Here is a 21,535-nt window from a genome sequence, read left to right on the forward strand (position 1 = left end):
CAGCCTCAACTTCCCAGGCTCAAGAGATCCTCCTGCCTTGGCCTCCTGAGTAGCTGGGATTACAGGCATAAGCCACCATGCTCGGCTAATGTTTTTATTTTTTTGTAAAGTTAGGGTGTCTCACCATGTTGTCTGGGCTGGTCTCGAATGTCTGGGTGCAGGCGATCCTCACAACTTGGCCTCCCAATGTGCTGAGATTACAGGTGTGAGCCACAATGCCCGACCAGGAGTCTTTCTTGACACCTTTATTCCCAGGGACAGCACACTGGTCCCTCCGCCCCCTCTGCCCCTCTCAGCTTCGCAGTGCCTTGAGTACTTGTGATGCACATCTTGTACTTACTTGATTACGTATCTTCTTCTTTTAGACCTTTGAGCACTTTGAAAAAAGGAACTGTGTCTTATTTGCCCTTTTATCACTGGCACATTGTCTGGCTCATTAAGAAGTATTTATTTGAAGGGCAGTGTGGATAGATAGCCTTGAGTACATTCAGTGATGGAACCACTGGTATTGGCTCAGGTCTGTAGTATTCTATATCAGTACCATCCACTTCTGGACCCCCATGATGACTCCCACTAGAAAGTGTACCTTTTCAAAAATACAACTCATAACACCTTCACAGTAGAACAGCAGCTTGATAAAACAGTAACCACAGCAAACCAGAGGTAATAGTACCCAGACAATAAGGGCTTTTCTTCTTGGAGTCTTTCAATTAAGGGATTGGAGCAGCCCAGTGAGAGCTTGTTCAGTAAGCGCTAAGAAAGATGCTAACAGCTTCAGGAAGATAAAGCTAGAGAGTTTCCCACTGTAGCCCCTCCCTGGATACTTATAACTCCCAAAGCCAGTGACTTTTTAATTATTTCATAAGCCACACCCTATATCATATATAATTTATTAAAATTACTTGGCTACAGTAAGAATTTTCTTATAATCCTTCTTCCTTACATGAACGATAGTATCCTATAAATATTCTTTCTATTCTGCTTTTTAAATTTAACAATATATTTTGGAAATTGTCTTATATAACTCCATAGAGATCTCCCTTACTCTTTTTTCTTTTTTTACAGCTGTGTAGTACTGCATGTACTATGTACTATGGTACATGTGGATGTACCATAATTTTTTCAACCACTGTCCTGTCTATGGCCATTCGAATATTTCACAGCTATAAACATGCTGCAATGGATAAGCTTATGAGTTGTGTCACTTTTAAGTACAGAGTATATTCCAAATTTATATACAGATAGCTAAAAACTGGTAAAATAAATTTAGTTTGGTGCAAAAGTAATTGCGATTTTGCCGTTGAAAGTAATGGCAAAAACTGCAATTACTTTTGCCCCAACCTGATAATACCAGTCATAACTCATAAGCATGAAGGTTTTACTTTCTGAGAACTAAAGGGTAAACTAAGGAATGTTTTAGTATGTGAATCCTTCATTTGAAAAAGGAACCAATTTTACATTACATTCAACTTATTCTCTAAGAAACCTGAGACTATCTGAAGATGAAAAAATATAATTTTATAGCAAAAATCATGTCAGAAGTTCAATAATTTCTGACTTATTTTCTTACTTAAATTAGAAAAATAAAAGGAAGTAATGTTCAGTGCCATGGTGCACTGTTATTTCTTGGCACTTTAATTTTAAAAAAAATCTTTATTTTGGGACTTTTCTTGGTTGGTTACAAAACTTATCTTTCAGAAAATTTTCCTCCATCTAGTTTTAAGAGCATTACTACCTTTGCCCTCGTCCCTTGATGTGTTTGTTGTATTTCAGTGTTACTGTAGTACATTAGCAAAACTCCCTTCTCCTGCTAATTGTCTAAAAGCAAAGTCAAACATTGGCCAAAGAATTCATTTTGTAGGAAGTGATTGACTGTGGAAAAGTCTGGTAGGATTTTTACAAGCTTTGAATTTTATCTATCTGGAACTGGCAAGATGGAACACATTTTTAATCATGCAAAATTTGCTGTGTAATCTCAAAAAGATAGCAGTGGCTTAATACACAAAAGTTCAGGTCAAATATATTTATTCTGGAACCATCTTAGGATTTTTGCATCATTGCCAGATGGGTTGCAAGCTGTTATAATTGAAGATTTTGTTTCCTTTCCTTGTTCTTTGCAGTAAAAGTAATTAGTAATGAAATGGCAGTTTTTACCCTATAATTCACAAGTGAACAGAGCAAGTATTAACCTGCCAGTGAAGTGGGTTTTAATGACTCACAACATAATATCCAAACCCTGGTGGCAGAGGACAATGTTTAGAGGGTGGTAATTTAGAGATTAGTATATGTCTTACACACTGTTTATAAACATGGTTTAGTTTTCTCTTGGGAAAACAGCTTTTTCTTAAATGGTCTTAACATTTAAGAAAAACATTTTACATATATATGTGTGTGTGTATATATGTGTGTGTATATATATATATATGTAGTGCTATTAGTGCTATTTACACTGAAGTACAAAATAGCAAAGGGGAGAATTTCATATTAATATTAAACTTTTGAAGTTGAGGTATGAGACTAAACAGTAGAGTAGAAACTTAACTCTAGATTAACTGATTATTGTGAATAGAAGATGGGAGAGAAGGTGAACTCTCATAATCCGATTTCATATGATTTTAGAATAGAGTCATGGTGGAAGAGTGAGTTAACATTTACATCCATCCCCTCCTTCATTTTCTACCGCCTCTAGTCCCAGCCATTATTTTACAGCATTAAGCTGTAGAAGCACCTTTGAGGCCTTCTCATTTTCCCTTGAGGGTTCTATGGTTTCTCAGCAAAACAAAGGAAAGAAGGCAGTACAGTTGTCCTTTCTTTCCAGTATTCTTTCCTTCTTTTTCATCCAACTTAAAGGTATGTGTTCTTTCTCTTTACCACCCTACTAGTTCGTCTTCACGAGGCAACTCACATTAAGAAGCAGGGAGTAATAGAACTGTGAAACTTCATCATTTGAAAGGCCCACTTTTACAAACGATGCATTCTAAACCCGATGCGCTCTGAGGCTAGTAGAGAAGGAAGAGGCAAAACAAGCCACATCACGTAGATTCTGAATATATATTGCTATATTCATGTGTTATACTTAAGAGTGAAAGACAATTGGAGTTCCTTTAATTCAGTGTAAATGAAAATAAAAATAAAAACTAAGAAATGAGGATAATAGGGCCATTGGGATTTGGAAGAAAGAAACTCCACACTTAAATATTTGAGATGAGTGCTTTTGAAGGATGTTTATCAGGAAAATGCTGAATATATTTACCAAGAGAATGCTGAAAATGGCACAGTATTCTGGTCTCATAAAAGAGTTTTCATCCTTTTCCACTCTCCATTGGTGGAGGAGGGTAAACAGACAGGGTTGGTTTTTTACAAACCTTAAAATTGCAAGAAATAATTTGAATGTATAATTCAAGAGATCCATGGTACAAATAAGGTGTAGTAGGGAGGCCCTTTTAGATGCTGATCTGTCAGTAACCCAGACAGGCCCTTTAAGGCAGTTGGTTTTAAAGCAATGCCAGATGATAGCATTCGTGGCATTAGCAATAGCAACTATGTGTTGGCATTGTGTTCCACAGATGATGAAATTCTCTGCTGAGTGCACTTTCAAATTATTTTAAATATACTGTATGTATTTTCACATTGTTTCATATTGAGCCACAGAAGTGTGTGTGTGTGTGTGTGTGTGTGTGTGTGTGTATGTGTAGGAAAATACAACTACAAAAGTATCGCTAGGAATCTGTGGATATTGTAGATAAAGTTGCTTCTAGCGCATTAACATTGATTATCTAACAACGCTCTCAAAGGCTTAAATCAAAGTTGCTTTTAATTCTAAAGGACAAATGGCAGTGAAGATTTTTTAGAGGTTATTGTCTTGTGGTTTTGAAAATAGCTGAAACAGCTTGGAGAGGGCAGCAAGGGAATGACTTAATTGACCACCTGCACAGGCATCCTTTCTCTCTACCAGATATGCCCCTGGATTGACTCACCTGTCAATTATCTCAGCGACCCATAAATTTAGCAAGTATAGGAACTCAGACTAGAGACAGAATGAGATTAAAATAGCTTGACTCTCTTGTCTTGTATATATGTGCGTGTATCTTTCACTTCCAAATATATTCGAAGAGATATCTTACAGATAGTGTCCCTGAATAAGTGGCATTATCTGCTATGAGTAAAAACAGAGACCAACTTTTATGCTAGAATTTAAATGGAACGTTTCTTGCTTTGATAATTTGCTAGTGTCCATAGGGGTAATGATGGAAAAATACTCATTCTATCCCATGCAAGACACAATTGACTGATGTAAATTCAATTCTACCTGCCACAGCATCCTAAATATAAATGGAAGTGATAAACGTATGAGTCATTTTGTCTGGAGTGCCCCTCAATGACCTGTGCCTCAGAGTGAGTGTGAAAATAGAGGTATGGACCTGGTGCCATTCCCTCAAGGGATGTGGTTCCTGAGGCCTCCACACCTTGCCAGGGTGTGGTATTCTGAGGCTTAAAAATAAACATCATATAGCCATCATGGATAATTCAGCCATCATGGCTCCTATGTGTAAGACAGCTGCTTCATCTGGTGCTGACCCTAAGGAATAATCTGGTCTAGTGCGAAAGAAATGCCTGGCTGTGTTGGGTTATTTCAATGTAGCATTTTCTGAAGGGATTTTCAAGGGTAATTTCATCTGTATATGGCTGCTATTGACTTAACTGTGTCCTCTCCAAATTCATAATTGAAGTCCGAATTCCAGCATAACTATATTTAGAGATAGGGCCTTTGGGAGGTAATTAAGTTTAAATGAGGTCCTAGGGCGTGGGCCTAATCTGATAGAATTGCTGGTCTTGTAAGAGGAAAACAGCCTCTCTTTCTCTGTGAGCATACGAAGAAAAGGCCCTGTGAGGACTTAGCAAGAAGCAGGCAGCCTGCAAGCCAGAAAGAACCTGACCAAAAGCTGACTCAGCTGGCACCTTGATCTTGGACATCCCAGCCTCTAGAGCTATGAGAAATAAATGTCTGTTGTTTAAGCCACTCAGTCTGTGATATTTTGTTATAGCAGCTGGAGAAGACTAATATAGTGACTTTCTTCAGAATCCAATCCTGAAGTCAGACGTGGCTCATGTGCCCTAAACAGGAGGCTTTTCTTTCCTAGTATACCCTTTGAGAGTTGTGTTACTGAAGAAAAGCTGAAGGAGGAAAACTTGAGATTATTTAAAGTGCATCCTTTCCTATTCCTTCCCCAGGCTTCTGTGTAGAGATGGTAATAACCAATAAAATAAATCTTGGAGCAGTGTTTTATCCTTAAAGGGCATAGTATTGGGGGTCACCTAAATCTGAGATCCAAACCCATGCAGCCTATTAGTATCTTTGTGACTCAAATGATCTTCTGAGCCTTGGTTTCCTCAGCTGCAAAGTACAGAAAATTGTACTGCTTAGGTTCAACAAGGTGTGGACAGCTGTATGAAACTATGATTTGCCAAAGAATTTATGATCTAATGCTAATAGACCAAGTGGGGAAACCCAGCAAGTCCTGTGTCTCTACATTCTCCCTGGACTCTCTGAGCATGTGTTCTTTCCTTCTGGGTATAAGGCAGGACCCTCTCTGGAATGGGTCTTATGACCCACAGTCAAACAAGGTAGGTCAGATATTGATGATTTCTTTATGGTCAGTTTTTACACAGATAGGGTGGAGGAAAAGTTAGAGTAATATTTTAAGGTTTTATGGCTGGCCTTGGAGAAAAGGGGTGCTGGTTTCTCTAACCCACCTTGGGGAAGAGGAATTCTAGTTTCTATGGCCAGCCTCAGAAGAGAATGGCACTGAGAGATAAGAGGGCAGAAGACAGAGAGAAAGTTTTGCTTCTGAGGCCATTTCTGAAGGCTTCATTTTGAGATATTGCTTTTAAAACCCCAACACTACCCTACATGCTTAATGAAGCGGTTGATTTCTATTCTGACCCAAGCCTGTTTTCTTTCCCCATACTGATACTAAACAGTTGCTCCATCTTCTGATCACACTTTGACTAGCTCTGCTCTAGGAGTCTGATGCTTGGGGGAGCCTCTTCTCTTTGTGTTAGAACACTTTATGGCGCTTTCATAGGCAATATGACACAATGTCAGGACAAATCAGTTTATTAACCTGATTTCACACTTTTTGTATCCCTGTCAAATGCAATAGCTTAGCATGCATATGGCTTCCAGCCTGCTTGAAGATGAGCATCTTGTATAGTTTAAATGATCCTGAGCTGGGAACTGTTGTTTCTCATCACCATCATCAGTGGAGATGGTGGCAGTATGTTCTCTCTGCCTTTTGGCATTTCTTAATCTTATTTTTGTGTCACGGATCCCTTTGGCAGACAGTGATATCTGCGGACCATTTCTCAGAATGTTATTTTTAATTGTATAAAATAAAACCTGTAAGTTAAGAAAGAAAACCAATTATACTGAAATACACTTATCAAAATATTATGACAGTAATATATATGCCCAATTATTAACACATCAAACAAGATATGGTAGCATGTCTAAGAGCTACTGTTAACTTGAAGAAGTGATGAACATAAGTAAAACTTTGACATCTATGGCAACTCAAGTGGGATCCCTCGACCAAAGTTACTGGGATCAGGTAACTTTGGTCCAAGTGTGGGTGTGACAGAAGATGAGCCTATAAAGGTTAGAGACGGCTGTGATGAACCTTCACTGATATACCAGAGGGATGGGATATTATTGGCAGAGAGGAGTCGTTGAAGTATTTTAATAGGAATGAAATAAACAGATTCCTGATTTCAGAATATTAACAGGGCTGGAATGTATTAAATGAATTATGATGTCAGGGAGGGGGAGATAACACAATGTTTCTCATTTATGATCAGGTTACGTACTGATAAACCCAAAATATTTTTAAGTAGAAAGTGTGTTTTTGGCATATGATATTTTCAATTTACAATGGGTTTATTTGGACATAGCCCATGGCAAATCAAGGAGCATGCTTTCACACCGTCATGAAGTCAAAAAGTTCTAAGTCAAACCATCTTCAGGCAGGGACCATCTATATGGACAATAGTTTTACCATCAGATGGAAAGACTGCATGGAGAAAATTATACCTACTTTTCCTACCCTAGTATTTCCTTTAATAGCCTAATGATCAGGTTCATCAGAGAGCTTATTAATTACGCAGAATACCAGATTCTTTCCTGCAAATGACAACCTCAGTAGGTCTGAGATTCAGAAGAAAATTCGTGATTTTTGAAACAGCTCCGTATGATTTTTATCTTCTACAAGTTGAAAAACTCTTCATAGGAAGGTTTGGCTGATCAGGTCTGACATTGCATGTGAGGGTATCAAAGCAAAAACTGATGTAGACTAAGTGTAATTAATTAAATTAAATTAATTAATTGTTCTTTCCTTTTCAACTTTTATTTTAGAATCAGGAAGTACCTGTGCAGGTTTGTTACAGAAGTGTATTGCATGATACTGAGGTTTGGATTATGATGGAACTCATTATCTTGGTAAAGAGCTAATTAACCAATAGGTAGTTTTTCAGCCCTTGCCCTCCTTGCCCTTGCCATCTTTTAAATGTGTCCTTTCTTTCATTCATAATATGCTAAGCCAACAAATAGTTTGAAGGACCATAAAAGAGATATAAGTTGGCTATGAGAGGGCAGTAAGAAACTCCAGCAGTGCTATAAAACATCACATGTAAGTCGTTACGGCAGTGTCACTGTATTTTCCAATTAGAAATAATAGTTATTATAAATTACAGTTTTTCACAGCCCTAAGTATTTACTTAACATGCACAAAAAAGTAAATTAAAATTCTCCAAAATAATGGCAGTAGAAATTATGGCAGCAAATGCAAAGACTGAAAAGTCAAGATAAACAAAATTAAATTCACCATTGAGGCTTTAATGTGTTTATTTTGTATATATATGTATCTGCTTATGAATATATGCATTTTAAAGTAGCTGTTATTTACTTTTCCTGAGAACCATTGTTTGAATTTTATAAGGAGAAATAAATAGGTGATTTTTTTAAAAATGTGAATATTTTATTTCTTTCAAGTTGTATTTTAGACACAGGGAGTACATATGCAGGTTTGTTAAGGGGGATAATGCACTTAGGTAATGAGCATCATACCCAACAGGTAGTTTTTCAACCCATTTCCCCTCACCCTAGTAGCTCCCAGTGTCTATTGTTGCCATCTTTCTGTCCATGTGTAGCCAGCGTTTAGTTCCCACATAAGTAAGAACATGCAGTATTTGGTTTTCTTTTTCTGTGTTAGTTCACTTCAGATAATGGCTTCCAGCTGTATCCATGTTGCTGCAAAAGAGATGATTTAGTTCTTTTTATGACTGCATAGTATTCCATCGTGCATACTTATACACTATTGGTGAGAATGTAAATTAATCCAGCCACTGTCGAGAGCAGTTTGGAGATTTCCCACTGACAGAATTGGAATTTCCAGTTGGTCAGCAGAGAAGTGATGCTAAATGAGTCAAGCCAACATGATAATGCCTAACTCTTAAGTTCCTTTGGTAGAAATGGCACCCTGTAGTCAGCAATGTTAGTTGATGATAGTCCGGGAAAACAGCAGGGCCTATGGAAGCCTCCTCTGGAGACTGGTCCTTTCTGATAGAACATTGCAGACCAGCCCCGGACTGTCACTCATGATTACCATCTTGTATGGGCTCCATCTCTCTCTCTCTCTCTCTCTCTCTCTCTCTCTCTCTCTCACACACACACACACACACACACACACGCACCCTGTATATATACTACTGAAGTAATTTAGAAGAAGTAAGTTACAGGCATTTTAGCAGTGGGGTTTTATAAAAACCTGATTACCATTTAGCACAAGCTGCATTAGAAATTTATCAGAAAAGTTGAATGAGGAGGTCAAGGCTTTGGGGAGTCACTGTGGGAATGATATGTGAAGACGTGTCAGCTGAAACCCTGGGAGTGGATGGGCTTTTCACAAAATTACTGTGTATGTATGGCATTAACATATCATACTTTTTCTTTCAAGAGTGTGCATAAAGAAGGAAGAACAGAGTTCTAAAAACTCAGAGTCTCCTTAATCCTGCTTAAGAGAGGTTTGTGATGCTAAGGACTGTCAAAGGTACTACTGGTTTTCTCCTGGAACCCCTGGCAGAGGAGAGCCTCAGTAGAGTGGTCTGGGGGAGTCAGATGCAAGGTTTAACAGTGAGTGGGAGAAAAGGTGCTGGGAGTACAGATACAGTATGGCTTTGAAAAAAGTGAGATGTGGAGGGAGAGTAGAAAAGAATCACCAGATAAAGTTACTGGAGATAGATGATATTAATTTGTTTTACTTTTTCCAATTACTTTTTTAGTGATCAGAGATGAATGAACAATCAGAGAAGAACAATTCCATTCAAGAGAGACACACAGATCATAGTTTTCCTGAGAAGAACTGTCAAATTGGACAGAAACAACTGGTATGGCACACAGATTTTATGATTCCATGCTACTGGGGAGTGCCCCCTCGAGGATCTCTGAGATGCCCATGGATGTGGGTGGGAAGGTGGGCCCAGGCAGGACCTCACAGGGAGGAGCTCTGCCGCCCAGGCTGATAGAGCTTTCCCTCCGCCCCACTGCTCACTGCAGTCTGCTCTCGCCTCACCTTTCTCCTCTCCACCTCCTGTGTACCCTGATTTTTAGCCCGGTGTTCTGTACAATAAAATTCTGCTTTTTGTGGAGAATATATACAAATGTTATTATTTAATGAAACTTTGTTATTATTATGTCATGTTATGGCTCTAAAACTGTATGTATTAACTCATCTAATCCTTATCACATCATACTATTGTTAACTCCATTTTACAAAGAGAGAAACTGGGGCCTAGAGACGTAGGAATTTGCTCAAGGCCCACCACTAGCACGTGGCAGAGCCAAGGCTTGAGCACAGGCAGGTGACCCTGGGTCTCTGTTGTTAACCTCTTGCTGTGCTACTTAGAATAGTAATCGATGGTACTAAGTTGTATATATATGTCATAACCATACCTAATGCAGAACAGTTTAAGATTAAGTTTATGAAACAAACCCATATACACCAAGATGAAATTTAAAAGAAACATTATATTATTTTAGACTTACTAGACTCTTATTAAACTAAATACACTGCAGAAAAGCCCATGATATTCTGTTACTAATTTGTTACATTGAAATTCCTACATTGAAAGGTTCCCTTTTGTTTCCACGTGGAGTATTTCATGTATATGTCAGCCTATATGTTTTTGTGCTTCTAGATTATTTTCTTCTACAATCCTTCAAAAGATCATTTTCTTCCCTCATGACATGTGCTACATGTTCACAATAAGTTATTAGTACAATATTCAATTGAAGCATTTTGTTGTTTGTCTTCCAGCTCAGGCTCCATTTAATTTCTAATTGTCTTTCAGCTCAGGCCCCATCTAATTTCTAATTACAGTGGCTCACACCTGTAATCCCAGCACTTTGGGAGCCCAAGGCAGATGGTGGATCTCTTGAGCCCAGGAATTCAAGGCCAGCCTGGGCAACACGGTGAAACCCCATCTCTGCTGTATATGTACATAACAATTAGCCGAGCATGGTGGTGCGTGCCTGTAGTCCCACCTACATGGGAGGCTGAGGTGGGAGGATCACTTGAGCCCTGGGGATTGGGCTGCAGTGAGCCATGATAACGCCGTAGCACTCCAGCCTGGGTGACAGAGTGAGACCCTATCTCAAAAAAAATAAAAAAAGAAAGGAAAATAAAACCTACAGAGACTTTTGAAAATGTCCCCCTATGCCCTAGAAAGTTATCCTAGCAATATTTCTCTTGTTCCAATCTGGCTTTGACTGAAAGTCAATGCTTCAGGTGGCTGAGTTCTGACCTGGAGCCCCCTGTAGAGGCCAGTCCCGGGTAGGGAGTAGCTCCGAAATGCATCCCAGGGCACTGAAGGGGAGTGCTGGATCTCCTTTGGGTTCTCACTGCGGTTTGAGACACTACATGGGCTTCTTTAGCTAACAGCTGAGGAAGGGCCTCTACTCCTTTGTCCTTACCCACATCAAATGCTAATTCTGATGTGCATCCCCATCAAATTTGGAAAGCTGAGTGGCATTTTGCAGTTTTAAAAAGATTTCTTCTATTCCCCTTGATTGTTTTTTACATTTTTATTTTATGAGTGTTATACTATTTCTTTATTCAGAAAGAATGGCCCAACTTGAGAAAATTTACACCATCTTTTGAAACTTAATTAGATTAAACCATTTACTTCTTTGTGTAAAACATATATACTTTCATGCCACTGTGGTGAAAGTTACCGAAAGTTCATTTTGGGGAAATGTAAAACAGATAAAACTATCTGGTTCTTACAACTAATACATTTTATTTGTTTAATAGCAACAAATAGAGCGGCAGTTAAAATGCTTGGCATTTCAAAACCCTGGACCACAGGTAGCAGACTTTAATCCTGAAACAAGGCAGCAGAAAAAGAAAGCCCGGGTGTCAAAGATGAATGAATATTTTTCTACAAAATACAAGTAAGATTCTGACGTATTATATTTGATCTATGGGATTATGAAATGCATGAATTCTCCTTGACAAAGCAATTAAAGATTCCCTCTTTTTATTATTTATTATTTTAAAATATCTCTTCTAAAATATAATAGTACCCATGTGTCTGGACGTTAGCAAACTTAAGAAACAGAAAAATATTCTATAATCCCGAATTAGGAATCGATTTTTTTAAAAGGCTTCAATAGCCCTGTAATAGAGTAATGGCTTTAGTAGGAAAGATGATTTAAAAGTAACAAAAATGTATCATTAGAAGGATAAATAATATAACCATGGGAATGAACTCAGGATATTAAATGGGCACAGGACTATCATCAAGCACAATGATTGTTAGTGCCTCGTAAGTATAAACTAAGTAAACTGGCTGGGCGCGGTGGCTCACACCTGTAATTCCAGCACTTTGGGAGGCCAAAGTGGGTGGATCACTAGGTCAGGAGATCGAGACCATCCTGGCTAACACGGTGAAACCCCGTCTCTACTAAAAATACAAAAAATTAGCTGGGCATGGTGGCACACGCCTCTAGTCCCAGCTACTTGGGAGGGTGAGGCAGGTGAATCGCTTGAACCCAGGAGGCAGAGCTTGCAGTGAGTCGAAACCGTGCCACTGCACTCCAGCCTGGGCAACAGAGCAAGACTCCATCTCAAAATATATATAAATAAATAAATAAATAAATAAATAAATAAATAAATTAAATAAAGTAAGCAAACTATAAAGGAAAATGATAAATTTGACTATATTAAAATTAATATGCCCATTAAAAACTCCGTAAAAACAGTGAAAGACACACCATAAAGTAGAAGTTATTAATAATTTAAAAAGTCAGCATCCATAATATATGAAGAATCTTACAAGTCGATAAGAAAAGTATAAATATCCTAACAGAAAAATTAATAAAATGATAAACAGACATTTCGTAGAGGAAACAACAAATAAACATTCAGAATACCAAACCTCATCAGCACATACAGAGAAGTGCCATACTCCCCAGGGATTCAAAATTTAGTCTGTTGACATCAGAGCTGATGAAGCTTTGAGATATGAATTAAGTGTAAAAAGGTACAACCACTATTTAAAAACAGCTCGGTGTTACCTATGTGCCTTATGACCTAACATCTTCACTCCTGAGTATATATTAATATCTTGGAAAAAGTCTAATACATGTATAGGGAGATATGTTTAAGAAGTTTCATGGCATCACTGAAATAGCAAAGGAAATAAACTGTTAATAATCCAAATGTCCATCAACAGTGGAAAAGACAAATAACTTTTGGTATATTTATACAGTGGAATACATATAGAAGTGAAAATATTTGAACAGCTACATGTACCATCATGGAAGAATCTCAACTCATGATCAGACTAACAAAGCAAATTACAAAAGGAAAATCACACTATGTTTAGGGATACCTACATGTGTGTTATAACTAAGAGCAAAACAAGGAAGTGACTTTATATATATATATATATATATATATATATATAATTTTTTTATTATACTTTAAGTTCTAGGATACATGTGCACAACATGCAGGTTTGCTGCATATGTATACAAGTGCCATGTTGGTGTGCTGCACTCATTAACTCGTCATTTACATTAGGTATATCTCCTAATGCTATCCCTCCCCACTCCCCCAGCTCCACAACAGGCCCCGGTGTGTGATGTTCCCCTTCCTGTGTCCAAGTGTTCTCATTGTTCAATTCCCATCTATGAGTGAGAATATGCGGTGTTTGGTTTTTTGTCCTTGCGATAGTTTGCTGAGAATGATGGTTTCTAGCTTCATCCATGTCCCTACAAAGGACATGAACTCATTATTTTTTATGGCTGCATAGTATTCCATGGTGTATATGTGCCACATTTTCTTAATCCAGTCTATCATTGTTGGACATTTGGGTTGGTTCCAAGTCTTTCCTATTGTGAGTAGTGCCACAATAAACATATGTGTGCTTGTGTCTTTATAGCAGCATGATTTATATTCCTTTGGGTATATACCCAGTAATGAGATGGCTGGGTCAAATGGTATTTCTAGTTCTAGATCCCTGAGGAATCACTACACTGTCTTCCACAATGGTTGAACTAGTTTACACTCCCACCAACAGTGTAAAAGTGTTCCTGTTTCTCCACATCCTCCCCAGCACCTGTTGTTTCCTGGCTTTTTAATGATGGCCATTCTAACTGGTGTGAGATGATATCTCATTGTGGTTTTGATTTGCATTTCTCTGATGGCCAGTGATAATGAGCATTTTTTCATGTGTCTGTTGGCTGCATAAATGTCTTCTTTTGAGAAGTGTCAGTTCCTATCCTTTGCCCACTTTTTGATGGGGTTGTTTGTTTTTTTCTTGTAAATTTGTTTGAGTTCTTTGTAGATTCTGGATATTAGCCCTTTGTCAGATGAGTAGATTGCAAAAATTTTCTCCCATTCTGTAGGTTGCGTGTTCACTCTGATGGTAGTTTCTTTTGCTGTGCAGAAGCTCTTTAGTTTAATGAGATCCCGTTTGTCAATTTTGGCTTTTGTTGCCATTGCTTTTGGTGTTTTAGACATGAAGTTCTTGCCCATGCCTATGTCCTGAATGGTATTGCCTAGGTTTTCTTCTAGGGTTTTTATGGTTTTAGGTCTCACATTTAAGTCTTTAATCCATCTTGAATTAATTTTTGTATAAGGTGTAAGGAAGGGATCCAGTTTCAGCTTTCTACATATGGCTAGCCAGTTTTCCCAGCACCATTTGTTAAATAGGGAATCCTCCCTGACTCATTTTATGAGGCCAGTATCATCCTGATATCAAAGCCTGGCTGAGACACAACCAAAAAAGAGAATTTTAGACCAATATCCCTGATGAACATCGATGCAAAAATCCTCAATAAAATACTGGCAAACCGAATCCAGCAGCATATCAAAAAGTTTATCCACCATGATCAAGTGGGCTTCATCCCTGGGATGCAAGGCTGGTTCAACATACGCAAATCAATAAACGTAATCCGGCATATAAACAGAACCAAAGACAAAAACCACATGATTATCTCCATTGATGCAGAAAAGGCCTTTGGAAGTGACTTTTATAACATCAAGGTACAGTTCCTTTTTGAGGGGAGGGTAGAGGTATGCAATGGGTGGGGATTGAAGAGGACTTCACAGCTTTAACACTCTTGTTAAGCTGGACAGTGGGCACACAGAAGTTTGTTTTATTCTTCTTTATCTATGCGTATAGTGTATATATTTTTCATGCCTTGATGTGTATAAGTCAGGATTTTACCAAAAAAAAAAAAAAAAAGCGTCAAATGGGCAGGAAACCATAAAACCTTACCAACACAGGAGAATATTTGAGTTAAGGCAAAGGGAGGACAGAATCTGACCTGTGCTATAGGTTGATTTCGGGACCATCTACTCCATCATTCTTATAATAGATTTAAAATATCCTTTTCTGCTAAATTTCCTGGGGGTGCTTAGGAAGAGTTTCATTCTACAGATAAAGCACTTCAAATGCGAATTTTCATTAGAAGGCATTCTTGCTAAAGCATGATCATCAGGCAGCAAGTACACATAATGACTAATCCTTTCCCTTCCCTGCATTCTTAGGAAAAGGAACAGTATGGAACGATATTACTTAGCTGAACAGAAGGAGAGGAGATATTGTGCCTGCTTAGGGACAAAGCGTGCAGGAGTATTATACGTAATTTTGCCATACTAGCTTAGGACCAGCAGCCTTTTGGACTTCAGTGGTAACAACGGCTATAAGCTGTACAGAGGTATTTTTTGTTATTCTCAGGTTTTGAAGCAACTCAGTTTTGAAGGATTTGTTTCAAAATGGTTGGGTTTGAGAAGGTGGTAGGATTCCTGTGAAAGTCCTTTGTCCCTGGCCATGTTATAGAGGCTGACAGAGACAGTCTGGACTCTGAGCTATCCTCTGGGACAGAGCATGTCACCTTCACTCCGAGCTTACAATGTATGATCCTCCATTCTTGGTCACCTCCTTTCTCCCTCCACACTGGGTAAAAAGCAGAATTGGAAAGGAACAGAAGAAATGGCACTTGGAGACTGTTAGCAAAGGTGCTTTTCTTTCTTCAAATGATTATGGTGTAATAACTGACAGTTCTAATTTTAGGTAACAAAAATGTGGTAGTTGCATTTGGCATAGTGCTTTTAAGAAAAAAAATTTGTTAGGGAAAAAGCCATCAAGAATGATAATATTTTAAAGAAAACTTCAGGGCATTTGTAGGAGGAAGCTTTAGTTAGCTATTCCTCATAATTTTCTTAGGTAGATTGCTGCATTTCCCAGCAATGGTGGAAAAATGAAGTGTTACTCTAGATGACAAGCCTGGCTGCACTGGAAGTTGTTTGATCTCATATTGACTGAATTTCCCATGACGTCACTGCCATGCAATATTCTGGAGTGTTTCTGGTAATCCCTGGAGTTCTGGTCCAGAGTACCAATGTTTCTGGTAATCTCTGGAGTTCTGGCTCAGGGTAAAATGGTCATGTGTATGATGTTGATTGTACACTAATTTATTCTCAATGTTGAGAATGATTGCACTGTCATGTTAATGTCGTGGTTTTCCTTTGTAGAGTAATAAGGAAGTACGATAAAAGTGGCAGGCTCATCTGTAATGACGCTGACCTGTGTGATTGTCTAGAGAAGAACTGCCTAGGCTGCTTCTATCCATGCCCCAAGTGTAACTCTAACAAATGTGGGCCCGAGTGTCGCTGCAACCGACGGTGGGTTTACGATGCCATCGTCACCGAGTCTGGAGAGGTCATCAGCACGTTGCCATTTAATGTTCCTGACTAGGTGCTCTTGCATATGGCCTGATTTGTTTCTTCTTCTTACACATTTAAGTCGACTTGTTTCTCTTGGGTGAATTTTAGGGCTTGGGGGAAATATTGAGAAAACATACTGAAGACTCATGTTCTGTCAAGCCCCAGAACAATGTAGAATCGGCAATAATTCTGTAACCTTCTTAACTGTGTCAACAATTTTCAAGTTCCTTAACATGCAACCAAAGAATGTAACAATGGAGGGATCAGCATTTTTCATCAGCACCCTCATCTCTATTCTGCCTTCAAATTAAAACTCTCTTCCCTCTTTGCTGATATCTGAGAAAATGTAGCTTTAAGATTTTCAAAACTCTGTAGCTGAGAGCTTTTCTTGCATAGAACATAGAATCTTAAATTTATAACATCTAGTTATCCTTAGAATCTTATACATCACTAGCTGTGAATCAGAATTGCCATTTGGATTAAAAAAAAACTGTGACTTTGCACTGTGTACCCGTAGCCTCATTTTTTTATTGTTCATGTTTTAATAACATTGAAATGAAATTTGGTAATACTTGGTAGTGTTTTTAATCATTAAAATTTGTATTGCACTTGTAAAATTGAGAAGTTAGGAATTTAATATCCTAAAAGCCAGGAGTTTGCATAATTTTGATTTCAGAGGCGGTATTTCAGGATTTTTTTTCATAGAGAGGAAACAAGTTATACAAAAATGATTTTCTGCATGTTTGCTAATTGAGTGTGTTGATAAGCAATTGACTAGATAAATGATGTGGTCTTTTCAATTTTGATACATTATCAGAGCTATAAAAAATTGAATTCAGCTTTCTTTGAATTCATTTTTTTATGACACTCTCTTTTTAACCCTAAGTCAGTGGTTCTCATTAATGAGAATTGCCTGGAGGACTTGTCAAAACATAGATTTTTGTGGCCCCACACTCAGAATCTGGGACAGGGCTCAACCATCTGTTCCACTTTCCCAGGTGATGTTGATGCTGCTGATGTGGGGACCACACTTTGAGAACCACTTCTCTAAATTATTTTGGATACATAATGTAAGAAAGTATTTAAACCTCATTGACTATGATACTGCCACTGCACGAAGCTGGAAGTATTTAAATAAAGTAATGTAATAAAAATTTAAAAGTAAATAGGAGCATTTAAGTTTTAAAACAAATTTGAAATAGTATAAATAGAGGGTTTTTTGTTGCTGTTGTTCTTTTTCTTTTTTTTTAGACGGAGTTTCCCTGTGTCACCCAGGCTGCAGTGCAGTAGCACAATATCGGTTCACCACAACCCCCTCCTCTGTGGCTCAAGCCATTCTCGTGCCTCAGCCTCTCAAGTGGCTGGGATTATAGGCTTGCACCACCACGCCCGGTTAATTTTTGTATTTTTATTAGAGATGGAGTTTCACCATGTTTGCCAGGCTGGTCTCAAACTCCTGACCTCAAGTGATCAGCCTGCCTCACCTCTCAAATTGCTGGGATTAGAGGTGTGAGCAACCATGACCGGCCTTTTATAAATAGAGTTTTCAGGATTTATTTTTCCTTCATAATCAGTTTTTAACAATCACTTCTGCACAATCTACTTGTGCCAGGGAACGTTTCTGACAATTCTGGATTTGGTGCTTGACGTATGTTTTAGGACTAAAATAAGAAAAGTCCTAAAAGTAATGGTGTGACTACAGTATGCCTGTCCACAGAGCAAGAGAACTTACATTCTTCTGCATCATTCTCCATAGAATTTACTGGGATTTCCAGATTTCACTTACTTTTGTTGAGCATACACCGTGAACTAAACATTGTGTTAACATGGTAATGAATTGCATTTCCTTTAACCATCACAGCCCAGTAAGGAAGACGTAAAATCAAATTACCCAAATCACATTCTTTGAAATGCTCACCAGGAATGTGCAGCCCGGAAACCAGTAAAAACAAGCAGGGCCTTTTTCAATTTATATCTTGTTTTATTTTTGAGAATAATTATTATTTTGTAATTGGCAGACCAAATGCATTTATTACTTCTTCGTTTTAGAATCATACAATCTTAGAGCCAAAAAGAGCCTTGCAGCTCATCCATATAGTGAATCAGTCGAAAAATACTAACAGAGAGGCTGCTCTGTGACAGGCAGCAGGCTAGGTGCAGGGGATCAGGAAGTGAACAAAATCTGCCGGGCTCCTGTCTTCATGGGGTTTATGGACTAAGGCCAAACTCTTTTTGTTTTTTGTTGTTTTTGTACCTTTGCAACTGAGGAGATTTAGACCCAGTGAGATTAAATGACTCAGGTAAGGACACACAGAAGAACTAGCAGCCCTGGTGTTTTGAACACTAAGGCTAGGTCAGAGTTCTTTCAGTGATGCCACATGTTTCCTATACTGCGCTCATTAAGTGCTTTTAATATAATAAACATTCCTAAGACCCATCCCAAACCTCAGGAATCAGAACCTATAGGAATGAGACCTGGGATTCCATAATTTTAAACAAGCATGGCAGTTAAGTCTCATGATCTGATACATCTGAGAAACACTGCCCTATATCATCAGTTGTCCAATTTTCCTGCTAAAAAATAATCCTAGGCAAATTAGCATTAAAGCCTCCTTCCTTTCTGTCTCCTCTTGTCACTCAGTCTTAAGGAATCTGGTTTAAAATGATCTGGCTTAAAAAGTGTGTTGAAAAATTATATTGGTAAATTTTCCAAGTAAGACAAAAAATAAAGTAAAAATCTGCATAATTAACTAAGCAGACACCTAATACTCCTATTATGGAAGCCTAGTAAAGCATTTGATGAAGTACACTTTTAGAAATCAGGTTATTTCATCTTGATGTAATGCCATTTCAATGTATTTTTAAAAAGTCTCTTGCAATAAATAATTATTACGAAAATAAATTTATGTGAGTTGTCCGAAACTTATTTTGCAAGTGTCTAATTTTTATTACAAAGTGAATAAAGCTCTTTAGCTATTTGAACTAAATTCAGATTAATAAGGAATGCAGCTGTACTATCTGATTACATTACCCAAGGAAATTGTCTTGTCAGTGTGATAGGACTTTTTTCTGCTTGGCTATCTTTCAATGCTGATAGCATGTCTTCATGAATATGTATAAAATGGAAGGAAACCTATTTTACAAAAGGTTATTTAAATTAAACCAGTACATACTGAAGGATTTAGACAAATTATCCTGTGCCCATTTATGCAAGGATTTTGGTCTAGAATGCCATATCACGTCAATTTGTGTGACAACTTTGAGTGTAATTTGTAAGAGTTAAAGAATATCTGTACACTGTCTTAGATAATCCTTCTGTACCTCCCCTTCCAGCTACCACTATCCAAGACACAACATCTTGGATCCATTGCAGGTATAGACATTGGGATGCTAACTCACAGAAAAATCATTTAACCTCTGTTTTTATAAAAGTGAACAATGCCATTTTGGATAGTCTGTGGATGTCATAGATGGTAGTTATGTAATGAATGCTTTGGACATTTTTAAACATTTACACATGCAAGGCTTCAATGTTTGGCCATACAGGGACGTTTATTACTTAAGTCCAGAAGGTGACTTTTACATGGACAGCTGTACAAAGCCAATTATGCCCCCTAGAGTTGTACAGCAAAATGGTCCTGCAGAAAGTTGCCATTGGATGTGCGGATTTCTTTTCCAGCATTTATTGACATTTCCTATGTGTTAGACATCGTGTGCTTTAGGTTGGTTCATATTATTGTATAAAATACTTTTTAAAAATCCCTATGTGTCCTCTCTCTTCTGTCTACTTTTTCTTTTTTCCTTCATTCTCTCTGATGTCTGCAACAGCAGAAGATAGTTTGAGGTTACTTAGGACAATAGTCCATATGTATGATTTAACATACACAGTTTTTGTACTACTTTTTCCTTTTCAGAACCTATATTTTAATCCTGGACTTAGAATATTCTTTTTAAAGTTCATAGGTTCCTAAAATTCTGTATTTTTCTTTACTCTGTGGAAGGGAAATGACTCTCATTACTATTTATGTCTAATAAACAATGTATTACTTAAGATGCATATGCAATTTGAAAAATGTTTCTTTTGTGTTTATAATCTGCAGTTTTAACAGGTTATTTTTTCCTCAGTATTGTATGGTTGTTTGTGTATTGTTTTTAAGTTGGCCAAAGCTTATGTCAGATACAATAAATTCAGCGAGATCAGTGACTGAGTTTAATTGCTTTTCCTTCAATAGTGCATTCAATAGCATAGTGCACTTAATAGATACACTACTTAGTGACCCATTATTCATTTATTCATTCATTTACCAAGCACCTCTTATATCCCAGACACTTTACTAGGTGCTAAGGATACAATGGGTAAGAGACCACACTCAAACACGGTCTCTGCTCTTATGGACTTTACAGAATAGTCATGGGGGGAGAGAGAGATGGAATAATAATGTCACGACACAAATGAGTGTGAAAAGAGTAATGGGTGAGAGGAGTTATTAAGGACATCTTTACATCGTCTGGGTGGTCACAGAAGTCTTCCCTAAAGGAGTGATCACAGTTCTGGGGCTTGAAAAGTGAGAAAAAAATCGCAGAGAAGAAGATGCGGTTGGGGGAGAATGTTTTTGGCAGAGTAAAGAGCATGTTGAAGGGTCTGTGGCAGGAAAGGGTAGAGCATGTTCCAGACAGTAAAAGAAGCCTGGATGGGTGGAGGGGAAAGCATGAGAAGCCTCTGCAGAGCAGAGAGTATTCATATCAGGGGAGGCCTTTTAGGCACATTAAAGAAGTTGAAGCCAAGCGTGGTGGCTCACACCTGTAATCCCAGCACTTTGGGATGCCGAGGTGGGAGGATCACTTGAGCCCAGAATTTTGAGACCATTCGGGGCAACATAGCAAGACCTTGTCTGTACTAAAAATAAAACTAAAAAAAATGACTGGGCCTGGTGGTACGTGCCTGTAGTCCCAGGTGCTCGGGAGGCTGAGTTGGGAAGATCGCTTGAGCCCAGGAGGTCAAGGCTGCAGTGTGTCATGTTTGTGCCACTGTACCCCAGCCTGGGCAACAGAGTGACAACTGGTGTAAAAAATAAAAAAGAAAAGAAAAGAAATTTGTTAGATGTCCAAAAAACAACATGAAACCGTTGAAGTGCTTGAAGCCAGGGGGGTGGGAGTGGATGACACAATCATACCTGCATTTATAAAAGACCACACTGGCTGCAGTGAGGAAAACAAACAAAAGGACTTTGTGATGGAAGAGA

The 21,535-nt window shown here is 38.2% G+C and overlaps 1 protein-coding gene across 1 annotated transcript; it reads left to right on the plus strand.

The window, feature by feature from the left end:
• Positions 1–9,345: 9,345 nt before the first annotated feature.
• ARL14EPL (ADP ribosylation factor like GTPase 14 effector protein like) lies at positions 9,346–16,578 on the plus strand. Its single transcript, XM_003259861.4, has 3 exons — positions 9,346–9,441; positions 11,367–11,506; positions 16,101–16,578. The coding sequence occupies exons 1-3, from the start codon at positions 9,346–9,348 to the stop codon at positions 16,321–16,323; spliced, it is 459 nt and encodes a 152-aa protein (XP_003259909.2). The 3' UTR covers positions 16,324–16,578.
• Positions 16,579–21,535: the final 4,957 nt, after the last annotated feature.

This window comes from Nomascus leucogenys, chromosome 2, assembly GCF_006542625.1.
Source record: "Nomascus leucogenys isolate Asia chromosome 2, Asia_NLE_v1, whole genome shotgun sequence".
In the NCBI taxonomy this organism is placed as follows: domain Eukaryota; kingdom Metazoa; phylum Chordata; class Mammalia; order Primates; family Hylobatidae; genus Nomascus; species Nomascus leucogenys.